This window comes from Lissotriton helveticus, chromosome 7 (assembly GCF_964261635.1).
Source record: "Lissotriton helveticus chromosome 7, aLisHel1.1, whole genome shotgun sequence".
In the NCBI taxonomy this organism is placed as follows: domain Eukaryota; kingdom Metazoa; phylum Chordata; class Amphibia; order Caudata; family Salamandridae; genus Lissotriton; species Lissotriton helveticus.
Window position 1 is genome coordinate 182,469,498 of NC_136068.1, and position 23,787 is coordinate 182,493,284.

General features: G+C 45.6%; 1 protein-coding gene across 1 annotated transcript in view; it reads left to right on the top strand.

The window, feature by feature from the left end:
• The window catches only part of CTSA (cathepsin A), an 81,476-nt gene that overhangs the window by 20,063 nt on the left and 37,626 nt on the right, over window positions 1-23,787 (top strand). The window contains exons 6-10 of the mRNA XM_078651902.1: window positions 3,217-3,372; window positions 3,684-3,775; window positions 3,884-3,968; window positions 4,126-4,217; window positions 17,051-17,129. Of these exons, the coding sequence (XP_078508028.1) occupies window positions 3,217-3,372; window positions 3,684-3,775; window positions 3,884-3,968; window positions 4,126-4,217; window positions 17,051-17,129 (504 nt within the window). The remainder of the gene's footprint in view (window positions 1-3,216; window positions 3,373-3,683; window positions 3,776-3,883; window positions 3,969-4,125; window positions 4,218-17,050; window positions 17,130-23,787) is intronic.

Genomic DNA, 23,787 nt, shown 5'->3' on the forward strand with positions numbered 1-23,787 from the left:
TTTTCGGGTGTTACTCTACTAGATGTTTTATTTCCAGTAAGCACAAGACTCTGACTCAACTTGGGGCACTCTGCATTTTATTGTGATACTTGGTTGGCTCATCCAAAGTGAGCACCTAAACTGAGTGAGGCGGCTGCCATCTCACCCTAGGCTAGGAGGTGACCGTGGTGGTGGTGTCAGAGCAATTATAGTTAAGGTGCTCAGATCTTTTAATCTGTATTTGTAATGGGAAAAGCCAGCGGTAGGATCCCCATTAAGGTCCACCCGGTCCACACACCTGGTTCTGTTGCCTTTTTTATGTCGCAGTTTTTATGTTGTGTGCAGGTGCATTTTCTAATGTGTAAGATTTAATGAAAGGTATCCTTTAAAGAAACTGTGTTGCATAATGTAGGCCCACCACTTTTTGCCTGGTAAAAGATGTAAATTCGACTGAAAGTGCACTGGGTTCCTGTAAACCAGTGCCCGATCTCTTTCCCAAAACTGTACAATTGTTTCCCCAAATTGCCAAACCTTTTAGCACCCTCTAAGTCCCTAGTAATGGGTACTCCTGGTACTGTGGGCCTGAGGTACTAAAGAATCCCTAAGTCCAGCAGTAAGAATTGTGCCACCCTAAGGGATTCCTCACCAAGCACATGCAGGGCTGCTATCGCAGGCTCCGTGTCTTGGTGCAGACCAAAGTGAAAACACGACACATCACACATCCCTGTGTGCTATGTCCCCTACCACTGCATGTAATATTTGGTAGTCACCCCTACAGTAGGCCTAACTGCTCTAAGGCAGGGTGCTGAATAGTACATGTGAGGGCATTCTGCATTAGCAGGTTTGCACCTGTGCTGATCAGTCCTGTTAGTGCAAGTAGACAGGGAAGCCATTTTAAAAACCTGTGTTGGACACTGTTGAAAACTAGTTCCCCAGCTACATGATGGTTCACTGAAAATAGGGATTTTGGGGTTTATCAATACAAGATGTGTGATACCACACTGCTGCCAGTGTTGGCTTTACCAATACATGCACCCAGAGGGCACCTTAGAGGTGCCCCATAAAACGTACCAGGCTTTGGTGTCCTTGCGGACTCGTTTCTGCCGGCCTTCCATCCGAGATGCTATTCTGACATCCTAGGGTGAGAGCCTTTTGCTCTCAGGAGATCCAGAACAAAAACCGGTCTGGGAATTGGGTGTAACACCCCCTCCAACAGGATGATTAGCTGATTATCCTTCCTTGAGTGCAAGCCTCAAAGGGCTGCTGCCTTTGAAATGCAAATCTGGCTCCCCTTCACAGGAGAGGAAGCAGACTCCTTTGTCCAGGACCTCCTTGGCACCTGGACAGGTGGTAAAATTTGCTAGTCTGTTAGGCGTGCTTGCTCCAGACTAGTACCACTCCCAAAGTGGGCTACTGTGAGGTGGACTCCGATTTTTTAGAGGTCGCCATTTTTGTGATGGCATACTTAGGAATTCTGGGACAGGGTTATTTCCACTTCCCACAGGAAGTGGTCATATAGGTGGCGCAAGGAACCCAAGGGTTAGTAGCCCATTGACTACTACCCTACAGTCCCCTAACACCCCTAGGGGAGTCCCTGGTAGCAGAGAGGCAGATCCTGACAACCTAAGAAGAGAGCAGACACTGAAGAGCTGCAAAAGCAGAGAAGAGAGAAGAAACCGCTAACCTGGTACCAACCCTGCCGGCTCGTCTGCATCCCTCATCAAAAACTGCGTCAAAGTAGACTCGTCCTGCAGCTCTTGACTCCTTGCCTGCCTTTGAAAAAGACTCGAAACCTCCCATGAACAGCGAACCTGTGGTGAAGAAACTCCTGATGCCACTGCTGCATCCATCGCCTCCGTCCCAAGTTGAAGTGGGCCACTGGTGTTAACCGGGCCCTTCAGAGCTAGAGTCCATCATGGTTTCACCTCTCTTGCACTCCCCAATGTCGCCTGCATCCTCTGCTCGCAGGCCCTCTCAACCACTACTGTTCCGGTAAGGAAAAACCAGACGCCTAAGGACACCCCTGCACTTGTCTCCCCTGGTCCTTGGAGAAGAGGACCAACGGTGCCCCCCCCCGCACCCCCCTCCGTCCCCGAGCAACACAAGGGCCCATTTGCTAGTTCAGCCCGCTGGCCTCCCAGCGAGAGCCTGCAGCCTCTTTCTGCAGTGACCAATCTCCATTGAAATATATTGCCTCCAGATGCTATTTTGCACCCTGCACCTGGCCGCCCCCATGACGCTGGTGCTGTACTGCTGGTGCTGCCTTGGACCTAGCTCACCCCTCACTTTAACACCTGGAGATTGATTTTGTAAGCTTCTGTACTATACCTGTGTGCAGAACTTGTTCTTCCCATCATAGGATAGCATTGCAGAACTTAGAAATTGCACAGCGCCCACTTTTTAAAGTGAAAAGAACGTATGTTTTAAAACGTACTTACCTAAAAAAAATTCTCTGATGCCTAAAAATGTATAAATATGCTTGTCTCCTGATTGTGAGGGAAGTTTGAAGAAGGAATTTTTTTTAAACTATATTTTAATGTTTTAGTACTAGTGAAGCTGTTGACTGCTGTTATGCATTTGTTATGAATGGATGGAGGGGAAAGAGGGGTTAGTAATGAGTTCTGTTGTCATGTTGCATATGGATTATGCACTGACTTTTTGTAATGGGGGATTGGAATAGCATGTTGCATTGTAGTGCTCTTTGTGTTTATGCTTCTTCTACAGAGAAGATTTATATGTAGTGTTTTAATGTAGGTTCTGTGCCTATAGGAGAGGTGTGGACTATATGTGGAGAGGTGTGGCTCACTGGTTAGAGGCGGCAGACCTGTAAGCAGAGAACAGCCCGGGACCAGGGTTCAATTCCCGACGCGGCAGGGTCTTGGACCAGGGTCAACGGACTCGATAATTCTCGCCTCAGTGCCTACTCTAACCAGGGAACACACTCTGTAACTCTGGGCATTAAGCTTGCCTCATCTCTACAACGGCCCCCCACAGACGCCGGGGATGCCTGGTTTCACCCTAGAGATACCCAGAAAGGGACCATCTCACAGGGACAACCTGGACGGGTTCCCCAGCGGTCTACAGCGCCAGGACACTCGGGTAGAGTAACAGTGCGCTTTACAAGTATCCCACATTTACATAGTGTGATTTCAGCATCCTGGTTTCATTCTGGTGCTGACTGGAGTTGCTGAGTGAAATACAGGCCTCATGTCTCTCATGTTTCCACTTTGTCTCAAGGTTGCAATGAACAACTACTTGGCGTTGAAAGAGTTTTTCCGCCTCTTCCCAGAGTACAGCAAGAACGAGTTCTATATCACTGGAGAGAGCTATGCAGGAGTCTACATACCAACTCTCAGCATGCTGGTGATGGAGGATTCCAGTATCAACCTGCAGGTGAAAGGTGGTAGGGCGGAGCAATGGCCCCTGTTGGGGTGGGGTACATTACACCAGCACAGTTCTACTTGAGTGGCGTATGGTAGTGTATAGCAAGGATGGGGGCTAGGAGATACTAACAAAGGTAGTGACTAGTTCATGGTGCAGTTTGGAGTGGAGTGGAGTGGAGTGGCTTTGACACCTGAACAATGGGGCTTGCATAGTGCGGGGTGATGCTCTAGGGGCAAGTGCAGGCGCTCGTCACATATACATGCCCCTGCTTCCATCTTCGTGCCATCACCTTTCATTAACATTGCTTCTGTGTCTCACAGGGAATTGCTGTTGGGAACGGGCTGTCAAGCTACGCAAGCAACCAGAACTCTCTGGTGGATTTTGCCTATTATCATGGACTTATTGGCGACAGGTAAAGAAGATATAAAGGGACTCTGGGGTTTCGGCACCAATTTCTCTGGCAGCTTCCTTTGTTTACTTGGCTGTCTGTGTCAACAAATAACACCTCTTCCTCTTTCAGCTTGTGGGCAGGTCTACAGACCTACTGTTGTCCCAAAGGACCCTGTAACTTCTATGACTCATCTGATCCAAACTGTACTCTCAAGGTCAGTGATAGTGGTACAGTATGCCCCACCCTATATAAAGCAGAAGTTTGGGTCCTGTGTTATATTCTCGTGCTGTGCACAGTGCTTCCTATGTGCATTACTGGCTCCCCGCTGATGTAAGTTATATGGTAACTTTTTCTCATTTGTGGCTCACTAGGTTCAGGAAGTCATGTACGTTGTATACAACATGGGCCTGAACATCTACAATCTGTACGCCCCCTGCGTTGGAGGAGCACCTGGAGAAATCTGGTATGTGGAGTATCACTTAAGATTGAATTTCCAGCTGAGTAGATGTATGTGGGATCCTGTGCATGAATCTCCTACCACTTTTGAGGCCTCCTAGGCCCCTAGGTGTGACCAAGCAGGAAAGGTGGTCACTGTCAATAACTTTCACAGGGTAGGGAGGCACATTGAATGTGTGCCAGGCCAGCCATAGCTTCATGCAGTAGTCGCGCTCGAGGAGAGAGGGACTAACTTCACAACCGATGACTGTGAGCAAATAGTTGCAGTAAAAAGAGCTGACAGGTCACAGGGCACAAGAACGTAGCCCGGGTCTCCCCATCAGTACCACGTTCATCCAGAGAAGCCTCCTCTTCAGAAGCACAAGGGCCCATTTGGGCAGCGGGTTCGAACTACAGGCCTCTGGAGGCCAGACTAGACACTCATCCGGGCACCTGGATGACATCATCACTTCAAGAGCTTTCTATGTACCTCTCCTAAGATCCAGGCTCCAATGACATTTGAACTTCTTGAAAGGAGTGAGGGGAGTAACTGGATTTAAATTACTAGAGGAGATGGGTAGGTCAGACGCAGAGACTGGTTCATTGAGAACCCTTTAATATGGACATCTGAGAAGCCGTGTGAAGACCGGTTCTGGTGATGGGCGTTGTGTTGAATAGATCACTTATTTTAAACTGAGAAAAACGTCCGTTCTAGACTACCTTTGAAGGCGTCCGTGACTTCACCGCAGCAGCAAAAGCAGAACCCTCTGGCTAGAACGCTCAGGATGTTTCAGGCTTGCAATGTGATGTGCCGGGGGCCCTGGTGGGCACCGGGGGGGCACTCATAACAGACAGACAAGAAAGCCACTGGCAGGTACGTTATAAAGGGTACCGTATGGGGTCGTCTTGTCCGGTTCACGACTAGATCAGTTTTAGCTACCGGGGCTGGATCTGGTCAAGAAGTCGGATCGTGTCCGCGCCTTGCCCTGACCCCCCCCCCCCCCCCTCCATGAACGTGAGAAACGTGGTATCACCCACATTGGTGATGTAGGCTGAAGTGTGGAAGGCTCTCCATTGTGACGCATCCTTGGTATAAACGGCGGGTATCCAGGGAGCCTCCGCATTGCACACAGCGGCACCGGGCGGGGAGGACCACTGCTGGGGACCGGAGCTGGGCACAGTGAAGCCTGAAGCTGCCGGGCCTGAGCGGGCTCTGAAAAGAACAGGGACGGGGAGTAGGGGGAGGGAATAGGGTGAGTAGACGAAGATAGGACGTAGTAATGTTTTACTGCTTTTCTGGGTACGCGATGCAATGTGGGGGCGTGCTTGCACCAGAGCAGATGTGTGCACATGCCTAAACATCCGTTTGTGTTTTTTTTCGTCTCAAGATGTCAGTGGTTATGCGCATTGATGACTGTTTTTATGTTTCTACTTGCCAGTATTCTTGTGCCCATGTTGTGCATATGCGTGTCTGTAATACTGATCTGTATTCTTGTTTTCAGTTCTTTAAAACACTTTAGTGAAACATACGATGCCATTTACTAGCCCTTTGGTAGGATGGACTAGATTAACTTGTGAAGTTAGGTAGACTCTGTATTAAAATGCAATGTACTGGGCTTCCTAGAAGTGATTAACAGCGGTAATAGACCAAGCCTGGTAAGTAGGAAGCAGGCGCGCAACGCCCATTGGGCTCAAAGGGCTTCAGCTCACAGCATGTCACAAATGTTTAATGTATCTAACATTTAATGTAGCTTTTCTGTTGGTGGGTAAGTAAAAGGAGTCCCTGGCAGGAATCACATTTTCTAAGGTGGCTGCCATAATAATGTCATTTAGTGGCCATGATTCACGTTGTGCTGTGCCATTGCTTGTATGTCACCGGCAGCACCTTAGTCAGGGCACAAGTCCAAAAAAAAGAAGTGGGGGGACGCTGTCACCTTTCGTGACGGCACGACAGGAAGTGACGTCACGAAAGGTGGCTTGCACCAGCGGGCTCATTGCCTCCCCTCGCTCACCCCTTAGATGCGATTGTTCCACGCTCGGTGGCTCATGCTGCCTCTCAGCCCCAGGGTCACAGGGTCAGATTCCACTGCCTGTTCTCTGTTGCGTTAGCTTACTCTGAAATCACTTTTAAAGTGCTGGACCTCTCTCGGACGAGATCCGATCTCGTCCCATAGAGGCCATAGAGTGAAGTCCAGCTGTTTGGCAGGGGGGACAGCGTCCACCCAGTAAAATAAGTGGGTGGACGCCGTCCACCCGCATGGTATCCCGACTCAAGCCCTAACCTTAGTGTACACTTCAAGAGCCATATCCGTCTCCCAGCGATGGCAGCAGAGGTGAAGGAGTGTGAATATATGATGATACAACGAATTCCGTTGCAACGCATGCCTTTACCACGCATGCGTTACAACGGAATTCGTTTACCACGGATAAACTTTTCCTCGAATTGCGTGGTGGCGTCATACGTCGTTAAGAGAAAACGGCATTTTTTTCCGATTTCTCTTTAACGACGCTGACGCCGACGTGACTTATGGTGAGTTGTTTTATTTGGGGGGGGAGACCCCCCCAACCCCCCTTTTTTTCTTTTTACCTTTACCACATATGCCTTTACTACAAACATCGTAGTAAAGGTATGCGTGGTAAAGGCATTAGTGGTAACCACGCATGCGTTGTACTGCGTGCGTGGTTAAAGATTTCGGGGAAACGGCTTCGTTGTAAAGGCCGTTTCCCATGTGTGATGGGCAGATGACAATGCTTGGGGAGATGCAGCTGCCTCTGCCTTCTTCCACCCCGGAACCAGGTGGTGTCCAGGTGCTGCAGATGGGATAAGGCAGCGGTGACCGCAGGAGTAAACTGCCGTACAAGGCTTTGGCACAAGGTTATTGCATCATTGACAATGGCTGCAATCATTTCATGACAAGTTAGTCGTCTTTGATAAGAGATTCCATTTCAAGCACGCAAGATTGATTCTTAGCAGAAGTCCCTCGTCTATTATGCCTGCCGCATCGACCTTGTAACACTTGACCCCCCCCCCCATCTGCATAAACAGATTCTTCTTCACTGGCCTCCTGCCCCCAGTTAAACAGTGTTACTTCAGCTTAGTACAGGCACATGGATCGCAGAACAAGTGAAGGACTAAGGAGTCAGTCTCAGCGGTGGTGGTTCTGTTCCCAGCAACTGGATTGTGTAACATCCACCAACTGGAATGTTCCTAGGTGCCACAGCGGAGCATTTATGGTTGCTGGCCCAGCTAAGGTGCCTTTGAGAGACAGTACTTCTTGTTTCTGATGTAAGATGGCCATGCCTACTTCTGCAGCCTGCCTGCTCCCCTTTCTTTTGGTACCTCATATTACTGTTGGCGAGGAATTCCACACACTTCTGCCGGCCCACTAATCCTAGTTGTGCATTCCTTCTGGTGAGTACACATTTCTTCATGGCGTTTTTCATCTGTAATTCGTTTTCATGGACAATCTTTCACCCAGTGCAGATCTGTTGCGTGATATATACTGCGGATTATGCCTTTATATCACCAGTGGGTGGTTTGAGCCTCTGGTTGACTTGTTTCAAGGTTTGTGCTTCTATGTGTCATCCATTGCAAGGACGCACATCTTGAGAACTCAGTGGTACACTTGCACTCCAATGTGAGCAAGTCTCATGCTTGCACTGCTGTGTACAATATGCACCTGGGCTTTATGAACCTGCTACCCCGTGCTATCTGTGGGCTGAATGGGGATGCTTTCATATACTTGGGGCAATGAGAGGCAATCTTATAGAGGGAACTAGAACACAGGCCTCCCATTATTACAATATCACTAGTATGGCCCCAGACTGGTTTAAGCTCATGTGATATCCAACTGGACGTATCTGGCTGACCTGACAGATTGCTATCACACATATTGTCTTGCTTCATCATTGGCTGCACTCCAGTAAGACCTGATGTTCCATCAGCAATTTAGGATACTGGATTCCTACCAGTGTAGACCATGGGGTTCTATTATCGTGTTCCAACCCCTTTTGTTGCTGGATGTTTCTGCCTATGCTTGGTAGGTGGGAAAACCCTAAAGTCAGCCCTCAAGAGTATGTTTTGAGACCTGTCTGATCTACTGTGAAGTTAAAATTGTACAAAAGTGAGAAACCACTTTAGTCATTCCTCTCTAGCACAATACTGAAGGCTAAAGGGCAGAGATCTGTGGCTGAATTAAGCATTGTGGCCCGATTGGGGCAGGATCTAGAAATTAAAGTTAAAAATCCCTAATCAACGTTTTGTACCAAAGTTGCGTGTAATGTTGGAGCACTGCAACTCTGTGAACTAAGTATGGAGAATTGTCTAACAGCACTCGCTATTCTAGTTACTGCATGTTGGTCCTTAATGTGGCAAGCATGCTGCGGATCGGTAGATGCCTGCAGGCAACAGTCGGAGCATTAGATCGGAAATCTGGGTGCATGGTATTCCATCTAAAGGGAAGATATTGGCATATCTACAAGGATTAACCATGGCCATAGATTTGTGAAAGAGGTCGATATAGAGCAAAGTAAAGGGAACACATTGGAAATACAGACAGTTAAAGGAAAAGTAGGGGGTAAGCGGGAAACCAACCGCGTTGTCATTGGGCACTGTCCAACATTGCCCTTAAGCTCAGGGTGTGCTTTAGTAAAACTCTTCAGCTTTACTCATCAAAGGATTAATGGGCGACATACTTGTGACTGCTCTGCTTACTTCATCTGTTGGACTAGCAGTTCACAAAATAAGTCTGGGAATCCCGGGTCCCTCGTTCTTTATTTACAGTGCTTCATACTAAGTTCATACTTCTCTACTGATCTGATGTACAAGTCCCTGAAGAGAAGATGCACTATGTTACCTGGCATTGTTAGCGCCTGTAGGCCTGGCTTTGAAGAGCTAATGCATGCAAGCAGTATGTGTGCATGATTCTATTTACATAACTTAACACATTAAAGCCAGACTTATTGACTTTGCCTATGCCTGCTCTAAACCTTTTGAGGTACCGAAGAGACTGTTTCACCACACTGGTTTGTGCTGAACTTGTTGGCCATCTGGGGGCTATCCACTGCAGTCACCAATATCCAGACACCAATGCACCTACCTGATGCAGTCTCTGGACAGGACACACTCCTCCCTGCGTGGATTTCGACAAATCGTGATAATAGAAGTGTCCGGGCTGTGGTTTAACCTTTTTATTTATATATTTTTTAGAAATGGCAGTCTGCTACCAAGTGCCAGAATTCATTAGCCTTGTTAAATGACATTTGCTTCCTTGTATTATTCCTTCATGTTGCCTATCACCACAATGCCCCTTGAGTTAATTGTGAAGCCTCTTTGTCTTTTAAAAGGTGCATTTTTGCTGTTCTTTCGGCAGCTATCCTTGTCCTGAAGCAGCTGTCAAACCAGTTCCAGCTGTCCCCTCATGTTTTCAGCATGTGTCCTAGAAACCATGTTTACGTCTCTGTATGTGCCTTGCTCTGTGCACATGTTGAGTGTTTGGCCCTTAAGGATTGTGCATCTTCGTATCGTCTGCCAACCGTCTGGCCTACCTACCATCATTACTTGTGCATCAGAAGACCAGCTGTGTAAAACATCCCCATGAAACGTGATGAACATTTAGTGAATCCGAGGGATCGCCTAAATAAACTTGGATCATTCGGTCAATAGTAAATTTGCCATGATACCAGTGAACAGATACCCTTGGTTATCATCATGTTGCTGTGAAACACACATCCCCAAGTCCTTATTCTCTCTCTAACAGAAGTATAAATTCCCAGTATCTCCACTCAATGTTGAACTTGCATCTATTGACAGTCTTCTTTTTCATCTTTATACAATCCTCTTTTGGCAGTTACGTCTTGTGCTCTAAACTAATTATATATTATTTGCCAGGACCAGAGTGTTCTCTGTAGCTGAAAAGCACAATCTTTTGGCAGCCTAATCTATTGTAAGCCCTCTTCTTTAGCTGTAAAACAAGCATTCATTGTTATTATTCTTTGTTACTATAAAGCAGGTGTTTTTTGTGTCTCTCTTCTTGAGCAGCTTTGCCACTCTCCTCTAATGGTTATATAAACTTCTAATGGATACCTACTCCCACAGGTTTCTTATATGAACCTTTTTTCCCCAGTGACACTCGCACATGGTTAGTGGTGCGACAAATCTCCGCAGGAAGTGACCTCATATTGTCCATGGATGTTGTCACTTTTATTCCACTCTAAAAACTCAGGATCCAGAGCATCCATGTTTACTTGGATGTTTGATCAGATTTCTTATGGAATTTTCAACACCTTTCTATCATGTTTTAGGTAGATAGCTTTAGTGTATGATGAATTAAAATTGACTGAAGGTTACTGGGTGTCCGCATACTCCTGCATGGTGGCCATCTTGGAATGGTTTTTCTTTTACTTTAAAAAGATAATTCAGCGATGGCCACCGCTTCTGAAGGCGTACACATTATTGCCATCTGAACAATAAAAAAAAACAAGCTTTGACAAAGGTAGTAGGTATTGTTGACAAAATGTATTTGTTTTGCCAGTGCTCGTCTTCAGAGAGACCTCATCAAATTCTGATTGTTGCTTTGTGGGACCTAAGGTCTCCTCCCTGCCCTCTTCTTGTAATTGCAAGATGGCAGATGCCTTTCATTTGGAATAGGTATACAGGTCTTTGTTTGCCTTCCCCTCTACATCAATGCTAAACATTTCAGTAAGAACAGAGGAATGGGCAACTATATTGATCTTGGTGCCGGTAGGGCCATTGGTCTATGGAATTACAAAGAGCTCATAATGTGCCCAATTAAAGTTTAATTGCCCATTTCGGGCATTGTCACATTGAAAACTCCACTGAATCCTTCAAAGGGACATGTATTAACACAAGAATCATTGCATTAAGTAGTACTGCTCACCAAATTATTTTTTTTTATTTTACGTGAACAGCTATTTTTTTAGCTCCAACAAACAGTCCATTTTGTGCTGAAAGCATCTTCAATGGTTAAAATTGTAGTTACATTATGTTCTTCTGTTGCTGTGATCCCTGGATAAAGTTTTCATCCCATAAGTCGGATGACGTTCTGAAAGTGTATTTTCTGCAATATTTATAATTGACGAGTGTCTCCATCTGTGTGGATTGAGCCTGTCTGCCTCCTAGGAGGTTCTGAATCGAGGAGCAACTTCCTCACCTTGGCCAGCAGCCTAAGTTTGCTGATTGGCTCCCTAGCTCCCAAGCAACCTGGAGCCCTCCTCTCACACCTGCCCAGGCCCCTTAAGGGTTAGTTGAGTGAACCCCAAAACATTCACCTCAATTTTGTGAGCTGCAGTTTCCCTATGCCCAAGATTGCGGTGAACCAAGGACTGGGCGGTGGTAAGAAGGCAGACTTGTGCTGTTTCTTTCCTGAAGTTTAAAAAGCGAATTTCCTATACCCATGATTGTATAATTTTCACCTGTTTTGCTTGTGGTTGTTACAGTTTAAAAATGTCAGTTTATACTTGTCCTTCATTGTATCATTTTTCACCTGTTTGTTTTAGAAACTGGAACTTTGTACTTGCCGTGACTGTTTCATTTTACCTGTTGAATTGTGGGCTTTGCAGTCCAAAACCTGTGTATTTTCAAATTGCCAGAGACTACCATAGTTTCCCTCCTAGTTTCTCTCTTGATCTGTGCTCAGGCCTGTGTTAAGCAATCCACCCCCTGCTCCCACTTTGTCTTAGCATGTGAGTGAAACCAGATTAACCCCCCCAAGCCCACCTTTGTGCCATTGTCATCTAGATTGTGTGTAGAATAGAAGGGGAAACTATTCAGTTGGAAGCCACTAATCTGAAAATAAATCTGACTAGATCACTGGGCGAGGGGGTTCTACCGATATACAGGATGAGTTGTAAGGTGGCCATATCAGCTAGAAAATTAACAGCGTTGATGTCCACGCAGTTCTCACTTTGAATGTTGAAATCCCCTAACAACAGAAAGTGTTTGATGGAGATAATGTGGGGGGCAGTTTTCTCCATCATTTTGAGATTTAAATCTTTAAGAGGGCCTTGCAGGTGAGGGGGGGGAGGGCTGGGGGTAAATGAGCGCGTCCTTTAGGCAGTTCTGGGGAGTCGATCTTAAAAATACATAATTCCATATCTTTATAAGTGGTGGAGTCGATGATGGAGACATTTCAAGCATATATATATATATATATATATATATATATATATATATATATATATATATATATATATATATATATATATATATATATATATATATATATATAATAGCTATGCCTCCACCCACTTTCCATTCCCTGTCTAGTCTGAGTATCCGATACTTATCAGGAAGGGCCAGGGTAATAGCTGGTAGTGAGGAGGGTTTAAGCCAGGTCTCCGTGAGGAAGCCCAAGTCAGGTGTGTCAGAATTCAGTAGATCCTATAATTCTGTTGCCGGCTGGGACAGGGATCTTACATTTGCTAAAAAACCTCTCCAGGTGGGAGTCATGTTTATGGCTTTGGGACTCACTAGATGTTTGGGGGAGTATCCACACATACCTGCTTGTCTCGACTTATGACAATCCCACAACTCTAGAGAGAATTGACTCTCCAGGCAGCTCTGAAAGTGGCAGCATTTACATGTGAATGGTCCTTCAAGATAGACAAAGAGGATGGTAGTATGGCATGTTATAGTACGCTGTCTGACTTGTTTAAGTTGAATGGCAGAGTATTGAAGCCTGGAGGCATTAGCCGGGACCCAACCGACAGGGCTCCTGGCGACAGCTGGGCTCAGACGGACTTGCCTTAGGCGCGCGCTGCCGCTGCGCGAAGTATATCCCTCTTAACCCCTTGGGCCCCACCCACCTAATAGAACGCCCGCACAGCGGTGGAAAAAACGCTGCGTTAAAGGCTCTAAGTAAGGGAGACTTTGTGATGACTAGCCCGTCTAACCAGCAGGTTTACGTAGCAACCGGAAGCTGTTTAGATTTCCATTGATGCGCTCGCTCTCTCCACTCAAACGGGAAGAAAACCCCCCGGTGGAGCGGAGAGCGAGCTGACCTTGAATACGGGAACGCCTGGCCCAGGTGGGTCTGTGCAAATGTACAATTTACTAACATACAGGTTGAAATAAAATCTGCTTTAACCCTAAAAACTTCCAACACCTTATCAGGGGTAGTAAGCGCTATATAAATGCAATTACAATACAATACAATGCGTTCGTGCTATAGCTTTGTGGTAGTAGGAATTTTCATCTCCCTAGTTTTAGTTGTTTGGGATTGTAGGAAGACATTTAGGGTTACTTCTTAGATTTTAGAGGGCTTGGCTGCAAATCTCCCCGGCATCCCAAATTATTAGACTGTGGTTTTGCTCTTTCCCTAAAATAAGGTAACTGTTCAATTGTACTTCCATTTGACAAGACCTTTAGCACCTCCAGTAATTCCCTGTTAAATGGAACCTAGGACCTGGGTACTAAACAGGGTCCCTAAAGGCTGCAGCATGTATTGTGCCACCTTAAGGGACCCACCACCAAACCCGTGCAGACTGCCATTGCAGGCGGCATGAAATAGTGCAAACAAGTATGACAACACAATATGGCACATACCCTGTGTGCCTAACACATAGACACTGCATGCATTATATGTAAGTCACCCCTACAGCAGGCCTTAAAGTGCTAAAGCAGGGTGCATTATATTACATGCAATGACATATCTGCATAAGCAGATATCTCCCTGTACTGTCTAATTCGATTACGAGATAGTACAAGTGAGCAGGAAAGCCATATTAAGTATTTTGTACTGGTCACTGGTCATTACGACTTGTCCCATTGTGGCTTTACTAAAGCCTATGGTGTTTGGTATCAAACACCTTGTCTTAATAAATCCACACTGATGCCAGTAGTAGATTTATTAAAACATGCACCCAGAGGGCACCTTAGAGGTGTCTCCTGAAAACCTACCAACCTCTTAGTGTGCTGGCTGACTAGTATCGTCCAGCCTGCCACCACAGACGTGTTTCTGACGCCCTGCAGGTGCAAGCCTGCCCGCTCTGAGGTCAAGAAACAAAGGCTGCTCCCGCTTTAGGCTGATCCAATTGAAACTAAACTATAGGACGGTCTATACATGCACTACATTAGTTAAATTGAATAGACTTGACTCAGCACTATGTCCTAAGAACTTTGGCTTAGAAGGTACGTTTTAACATCTATAGTGGGACTGCCCCAGGATAAGAGAATACTGAAATGAGATTATTACACACACAAGAGCCGTTATGTGGGAAGTAGGTGGAGGCGTCCCCTCATGGGTGTTTATGAAATATCTGGGGGAAACCTGACCTAGCGGTGGGAGAAAAAATATGGGCCACACTGGGTTTTATGGTGGCCAAACGCAACATAGCAAGCAAGTGGGGAGGGGGGGGGGCTGGCTTTGGGCCTGTGTTTAATGACTGGAAAACCAACATGGACTAGTGTATGCAAGCGAAACGGGTGGTCTACGAGGGAAGAGGCTGTCCGCACAAACGGACAAAGATCTGGGGGAGGTGGAATGAGAGCAGGGGAATGCTCTCCCTATCAGTCAGCAGCAATTCCCTATCCGGAGATATAAAAGGGCAAATGTTAACAGCAACGTGGTGCGGCCATACGAAACGGGAAAGGGATAAACAAAGTGTATTTAAAAAAAGAGGAATGTCCTGACATATGTACGACTTGTTAATTGTAACCGTATGCTGAATGAGATAATTATTACTGTCTCTTGTTTGTGTACTTGTATTACAATTAAGGCTCCCTGTTTTCCGTTGTTACGGATTTTTACCGATAAATATAGACAGAAAACAATGTGTTTTCGGTCTGCATTTATTTTTAAAAATGGACGAATACAGAAAATGTGCTTCTTTTAAGTAACTCTTCGTGCTGTCTTTGATGAATTATTGCCCAACAACTGAGCAGATGGACAGCATGGGAAATAAAAAAAAGGATGAAATTTCTTTAAATAACTACATATGTAATAATACCTTTGTGTATAATGCTAATATTTACCAGTGGACCTACTGTTATGTAATATTTGGCAACTCAAATAGCTAAAACATGACAAACATCAAAGTATGAGTGCACGTCTATCATTTAAGTAAATATGGAAATGTACAGCTTTACAACTTCATTTATACACAAAATAAATATGGATAAATACAGATAAAATGGCCAAAAAATAAATATGGATAAATACAGACGGAAATGTTAAAAAAATAAATATCATAAAACCGGGAGCCCTAATTACAATAAAAAGATTTATAAAAAAAAGAAACAAAGCCTGCTCTGGCAGGAGGTGTTATCACCTCCAGCAGGAAGGCTAGTGAATCTGCACACCAAGGCCATTGGTTTCAAAGCCCCTGCTGCCTTTGATAATCGACCCGGCCTCCAGCAGGCCTGGAATTTGCCACTCCCTGCTCTGAGACCCTTTTAGCACCAGGACAGGTGAGAAATTAGCTATGCAAGGAGGCGTGTTGCACAACCAGGCCAGTCACACCCCTAAGGTGGACGGCCTAATATGCTCCACGAAAGAAGTTGACACTGACACCAGGAAAACAGATTTGACTGACTCCAGAAGAAGGACAAAGAAGCGCAGAAGAATGCAAGAACAGAGGACTAGCTGTGAACTTTGATGCCAAACCCTGCCTGCCTGCTCCTGTCCTGACAGTCAGAAAGATCTGACTGGTCTTGCATCTGTGCTACCTCCAAAAGCCTCAAAGTGTTGTCAGCACTTTGCCAACCCGTCCGCATCTCCATTGAAATGGAGGAGCCACTTGCCAGCTGCCACCCAGGAAGAGGTCACCGTGCTCCAGGAGGTCAGATCCATCTCCACGCCAAGTTTCGGGATGCCAGGACCCCAAGGAGCCAAACTGTACCAATACCGAGGCACTGGAGCCTGTTGCAAACACCACTGCTTGTTTATGTTCAGTCCGAATTCCCAACCTTGGCCAAAACCGACCTGCACGTCGCGTCACTTCACCAGATGTCAGCTCCATGCCAGAAGTCCTCTTGCTGTGTTTCTTCTCCCTCATCTGCTGCTGTACCAAGAACCATGGAAGCCTCAAGCTCGACGACCTACCGGACAAAACACCTATGCACCCGAGTCCCCCTGCCATAGTCCATTGAAACCGGCAGTGTCTCTTTGGCCCTGAGACCCCCAAGAGTGTAGCGCCCTTTGGAATTGTATTGGACGGGTCCTCCAGCTCCCCCACCCCAGTGCAGCCTCTTTTCTACAGGTACTTTTCCCATTGACTACAGCGTGTAGCGTCTGAGGCTAACACATCTGAAACCACCTCTGCACCCGGACCCCCAGGGGAGGTAAAAGTGAACTCTTGGTGCTTTCTTGGACATTGGCCCCTACTCACCTTAAGTCCAGAAGAACGGTCCTGTAAGTCGTTTGCAAGTGACCCTATCCAGTGAATGTTTCTCCCATAGGATAACATTACCGCATTTGAGGCTCATGTCTCAAATCTGACTGGGGTCATTTTCTACTGTTTTTACTGTCAGATTTGATAACGTTTAAAGTACTTACCCGATTATGATGTTCTTATTGTCTAAAATTCTATAAAAACGTTACTTTTCTAAATTGGTCTCAAGTTTCTTCTCAAGGGTGCCTCATCTTTTTGTCTGTGTGTGTACAACAAATGCTTAACACTGTCCTCTGATAAGCCTAAATAGCTAGCCAATACTACCACAAAAGAGAGCATTTGGGATTATTAATTTAAGCCCTGCAAGCCAAAAAGGGTTGTGTTACCTCATTTTGGTACACTACATAAAACGCAAGCTTCCTACAGTATTGGGTTGGGGATTGGAGCCATAGTATGTGCTCAGAAGGACCAATCCTGCTTCAGCTGATCAATTATTTTTCCGCTTTTCAGGGAGGACAAAGACAACATTGTTGTGCATCATTTTGGAGTACCATTTCACCGTTCACCAATACACCATCACTGGAATAAGGTGAGTGCTTCATTACATTTTAGTCGGAGCAGACCAAATAAGACATGCATAGTAAAGTAGTGTTGGTGAAAATCATAACATGTTTGCTTAGCACCAAAATAAATTATGAGTGGCTGCTTCTGTTACTGAATATTGTGGTGTGGAATGTAGAGCAACAGACTTAACCCCCTGCCTTTGAGTGTGAGGATGTAGCAGCTGCTTTGTCTTTGGTAAACTGAATTCTTTTATGCATGTGCAATACAATGAACATCTTTTTTTGAAGTGTGCGAGGTGAATGTGGTTCCTTTTTGTTGGGTCTTGAGGTGCCCTGGATTAGATTTGCATGAATGTGAGCTGCACTGGTGTCTCTGGAACGCATTATGATAAATGATAGTTGTTCTTTGGAGTTGGCTCTTGGGTGTGAATACATTGTGCTTCTGGCCATGAGTATTAACTATTGTGGTGCACACGTTGATGAGTGCACCATTGTAAAGGACCGAGGCTGCGCTCATCAGTAGAATTCCAGACATGAGATGAAAGAACATAATCAGCAGCTGGACCCATCCTGAACAAAGCATTTCTCTGTTTCTAAACTTTGCACCTGGTCTTCAGTTGAAAAATTATACCTTTTAGAAAAAACTTCATCTGCATAGCTTTGTGAATCTGCACCGGTGTTCGCTTATACTTTTTTTTCCCACAAAAACCCTGTGCTTATGCCACTGTCAACAAAGCAATCCGGCAGACCCACTGGAGGTTCTTCCTTTAACTGTATAATTTATAAAAATTTCTGGGCTCTAATGTCAGCGGTCAAGCAACGGGAAGTGCCATCGGCCTCCTGCACCATTTGGGACTGACAATGGATGTTGCATGTTTCTAGTTTTTACGGCTGTTCTAGAAATCCACTGACTAGAAATCTTTTAAGAATCCATTTCTTTTGAAAGAAGCACGATTAAATACTGAGGTAAAAGTTCTAGAGACCAGACGTGATACATTTCAAAGCACAGATTTGTCTGAGCATCAAATGTCGGAACTGGGCAAATTCCCAATACTCCAGTATTGGAACTTTCACAGATTCACATGCTTGATTCACTCCCCCGTCTCCCCACCCAACCTCGTCACGATGGGAGCCCCCCAGGACCTTTAGAAAGCAATGTAATGATGGGTATAGACTAGAAAAGGACTCTGCCCCTTAGTTTAGTAACCTATCACAGTAATTTAAAAAAAAGAGACCAAACTTAGGTTTTAACCAATCCGGTTGTATCACCCCCTAGAATACTCCTGTGAGAAGCTCCAGTCCCTCCGATTTTTTTCTCCGCATGTCATACTAAGGTGTCTCCACTGAGCTCTGCTTGGGTTTTCCTGTTCCAAACAACTCGTCAGTGAATTTTATAAGGTATATCTTCCTACACGCGTGTGTGTGTGTGTGTGTGTGTGTGTGTGTGTGTATGTGTGCGCGCGCGTATGTGTGTGTGTGTGTGTGTGTGTGTATATATGTATATATATATATATATATATATATTTGTATATGTGTCTATATATCTGTCTGTGTGTTTTTTTCCTGCTAAAATCTAATTTACCATGTCAGAAAAAGCAAAAAATGCTCTTCAGAGGCTGTGCTGCCTGTGGTAAAAAAAAAAAAAAAGCCAACCTACATGAACCTCATCAGGACTGCATCTACTTCCTATCTCTACCCATTGCATAAAGCATAAGGTTTGTCGTGCATCTTCTGCTAAGACTCTTAAGGACTGTGAGGCGCGACTACTTTTATGGCTCCGAAAACTTAAAACAAGAAAGGAGCCAGTGTTAGACACTGAAAGTGAAGACTCGTCTATTTTTTTTTTTAATGAAAATCGGAAAAGAGAGGAAGGGACTCTTCCCATTCTCATTCCTCTCTAGAGCCTCCCAACAAGTGCTCTAAAAGGTCCCCTCGTGGTTCTCACTCAGAATGCTCACATGAGGCACAAGAGTCCTCTCGCCATCCACAGAAAAACAATCTTTAAAGGCGACTTCAGAGCCTGCTACACGTCAACCACAGATGGACATTCCTTCAAAAATACGTCTTTGGCTCGGTCTACGGACAGCTAGTTGACAAGTGTCTCCCCGTTGACTATGAAAGGGTCATCCTCGTCGTAGACTAAGGTGACCACCACCATTACTTCACTCTCAACAGCATCCTCGCTCTCGATGACTATCTAATCGTCGACGAACCAAACACCTATACTGTTGACGCCTAACCTAGTCCTCTCTATGAAGGCACTGACATCGACAGCACTCGCGCCAATAAAGACATAACCGCCTGCATGAGGCAGATATAATAAATACTAAAAAAAAAAAACTCCTCTTTTTACTCCCGCACTTACTTCTCCCAATAAAGTGTCTGAATTACTACCCACTCGTCTATTAGATCAAGGTGACTCTGATGAAGCGACTCCCTTCCGAATTACATTTTAAGTGTCAACCAGAGGACAATGAGGAGGATTAGTATGAGCTAACTTATTATGCTCCTGCAAAGCACTACTATCAAGAGGAAATGATCTTTCTAGCTTCATCTATCGTATCTGACCTACAGTTCATTCTATTGATTACTGCTGGCGCTTCCCTCCATCAGCGCCTCCCACCAGACCTCCATCTCCACCAGCAAGGATGCCACCTAGGCAGGCTTCACCATCACTGCCTCCACCACAACTGTTGTCTACACCAATTCCACGTATCCCGCAAATGACTCCCCTCCAGGATCCCACATCCTCAGCAGATGACTAAAGAGGGTGAGCTTCCGGACACTAATACTGAATGGGATGATTATATGAAATCACTTCCCCCATCTCCAAAGCTGCCTCCGGCGGATTCTCCATAAGAGGATATTGGAGGTATTCACAACCTGCTCGAGAGAGAGTTGAAAAATAGTCCAATGTCCCAGTGCTACAAAACCCATAGTTTTACAAAACAGCTTGTGAAAATCATACAGAAAACAATTGGGGCTATGCCTATTATCTATTTTATATTTTGGGATGAAACCAATAAGGGAATGAAGACGCTATCTTCAGTGCGGCAGTCTTGCAGCGCCTTCACAAAAAATACAAGGCTCCTGAAGATGCTCCAGCATGTCTTATTGGGCAACCCAAACTGGATTCCGTTGTCACGCAAGTGGCCCAGCGCCACTCCAAGAACCCTGCCTCACCTATGTCCGTGCCTCCAGATAAAGATGGTAGGCGCCTTGACAATATTGGGAAACCTTTTTCCTCAGTGTCAGCACTAACGGTCAGGGCAGCCGATTCTTTAGCACCTCTGGGAAGGTACGACCGGCAGATGTGGTCAGACATTTCTCTGTACATTGACCAGTCACCAGAGGATGTCAAAGCAGAAGCAAAGGAGGTTTTGCATGAAGGTGAGCGCACATGCTGTGAAGTAATAAATTGCGCCATGAATACTACCATTACGGGTTTATGGCAAATAGCAGATGCAGCAGTGCTCAGGCGTCAAGGTTGGCTTCAGGCTACATCTTTCCTACTAGAGGTTCAGAACAAAATCTTAGACCTCCCTTACGACGGAGAAGCCCTGTTTGGGGAAACACATAGATTAGGTCCTCCAGGCTATCAAGTCTGACACAGCCAAGTCTTTGTGGACCTTGCAATTTAAGAAAGTGCCTTTTCGTGGCTCATGGGGAAGACAACCTTCATTAAGAGGGGCTACCAACAATATTGTTACTCCTCACCCGCTCAACAATATCGTCCCTAATACCAGCACAGGAACCCAATACAGTCCTCATTCAGACTTCTTCGGAGGGGAAAATCGGACGCCAGGGAAAGGGCATTGGCCGACATCAATGATGCACCTCATGCTCTGGCTACTTGCTTCATTCATACCGCTCGCATCGGCGGCAGAGTTACTAACTTCCTCCACTGATGGCAGAAAATTACCAATGATCAGTGGGTCTTGGACCTTGTTCAATTCGGCCACAGATTAAAATTCATCCAAAAGCCACCCTCAACCTTCCATCCACGAACATCTACAACGTGTCAAATTGGAGGTAAACCCATGCTAAAAAAGGGAGCAATAGAGGGAGTTCCTATAGCCCACAGAGGAAAAGGATTCTGTTCCAGTTTCTTCTTAATCTGCAAAAAGTCAAGGCAGTGGTGAACGATTCTAGACCACCGAAACCTCAGCATCTTCCTCCGGAAACAATCATTCCGCATGGTAACACTGCAGGAGGTGCTGCAGCTCTTGAACCAGGGAGACTTTGACAACCCTCGACCTCCAAGATGCGTATTTTCACATACCCATCCATCTAAAACATTGGAAATTTCTTACGTTCACGGTAGCCGGAAGCCACTACCAGTTCAAGGTGCTCCCCTTTAGCCTCAAATCCACCACTCGCATCATCACAAAGTGCCTCGCACCTGTAGCAGCTTTCCTAAGAGAACACCAACATCAAGTCTTTACTTATCTAAACTACTGGTTGGTCAAGGCGCCTTCCAAACGCACCGCCTGTGCTTCCACGGAACTCTTCAAACAGCTAGGTCTCACTTTGAACCTAGAGGAATCAAATCCTCATCCGTCACAGACCATAAAACATTTAGGGACCATGCTAGACCCAACATCCTCCAACACGTATCCTACACAGGAGAGACACCTGCAACTCCTGACGCTGGCACAGTACATCCAAAGAAAAGTTTCTTTGTGTTCGCCTCTACAAGTCCCTTCTAGGGATCATGTCCTCTTGCATACCTCTCGCCCCATTTTGTCATCTAGGCATGCATCCACATAAAGAGGACTTGGACAGACAATGGGTGCAGATGACCGGTTCATTCAGCCTCATCCAGGCCACTCCAACAAGGTTCAGCGTGCTGGTGGACGAAGTAGGAAAATCTTTCGGTTGGACTCTTTTTGCCCTTTAACTTCCCCCTAGTCATTACTACTGATGCTTCCCTGGAGGGGTGGGGAGCTTTCCTCCAAGATCTCCAAGTCTGTGGAAAATGGCAACCAGTTCAATGTCACTTGCACATCTACTTACTAGAGTTGAAAGTAGTGCATTTGGCCTTAGAGGCCTTTTTCTGCAGTGCTCGTCCGCATGCACAATACAATGAGGCACTACATCAATAAGCAGGGTTGTGCAAGATCCCACCTGCTATCCCTGGAAGCACAAAAACTATGGGAATGGTCTAGCCAAAAAAAGGTGTATCTGTGAGAGGGACATGTTTCCAGGAAGCAGAACACCATAGCAGACACTCAACCGGCTGACAGCATCATGCCACGATTGGGAGCTACACAAGAGGACCCTGGACAACATCTTTCTCTTGTGGGGCAAGCCAAATCTGGACCACTTTGACACCTCCCAGAACTGTAAATGCCAGTTTTATGCAAGCTGACATCACCAACCGGGATCATGGGGCAATGCATTTTCAATATTATGATACAGCATCTTTACCTACGCTTTTCCTCCAATTTCCTCTCCTCCCAAGAGTCCTAAGGCAAATGAAAACAGAACCCTGCTAGCTAATTCTCATCGCTCCATCATGGCCACTTCAGCACTGGTTTATAGAGTTGCTTCTCCTGTCTCAAGTGCATCACATTCAATTGAAGACGTTTCCCACTTTACTGACCATGAATAAGGGCCCAGTGCTCCATCCGGGTCCCAAATTTCTTAATTTATCAGCATGGCTCCTGAGACCTAGGAATTCCAACACATGAACAGACCATTGAAATGTAGAGAAATCCGAGCTAAGGCTTGTGCTGATGGTACCATCAAAAATTATTGCCTCAGATGGAATAAAATTTAGCATCTGGTGTCATCGGGCTAAGATGCATCCTTTTTCCTCTTCTCTGGAAGAAATTCTCCTGTATCTTCTTTACCTGTCTAGCTCATGTTTTCATCAAAGTCCACTTGGCAGCCATTTTTTCTCCCCACCAATTGCCACTCCGTCTTGACGAACTGCTTGCGGGCGGGTGCTCCCATATTGGTAGTGGCTTCCAGGCAGTAACAAACCCATCGCACTCTACGGTGTCTGGACATAATTTATGATTATTTTCGACAAACGTGTTTCGGCTACACAGCCTTTCTCAATGCCTTTCATGATTGTGTTTTCATGGCATCAATTTAAATGACCTGCCCTCCTTTCCATTGGACAGTGACTCTGGTGAAAGTGAACTGACTTAAACCTTCTTTGCTTTCTTATGTCCGCCATTGTTAAATGTCTTTTTGTAAGTGAATTTGGATGCATGCTAGTAAATGCTTTTCAGTAATCGCTGTCCCTTTAGTAGAAATGGGTCATGCATCCATTTTGTTTAAAATACATTCAGTCACCGATTGTAGCCCCTATAAAATTGTCAGTTCCTCGCCCTGCCGTGCTACGACTCTCCTCGGGTAGGTGCCCCCAGGTACTGGTTTGGTAACCAAATAATCCTTACACTATAGTAGTGACGACTATGTGTCGACAAGCTCCAGCGTTTCAGGCAATACCAACCTATTATCCCACCAATTGACACTCAGTCTTGCCGAACTGCTTGCAGGCGGGTGCTTCCATCATGGTAGTGGCTTCCATGCAGTAACATACCCATCAAAACATTGGTGCACTCTACGGTGTCTGGACATCATTTATGATTATTTTTGGCAAATGCATTTCGGCTTCACAGCCTTTCTCAATGCCTTTCATGATTGTGCTTTTTTTTATGGCCTCAATTT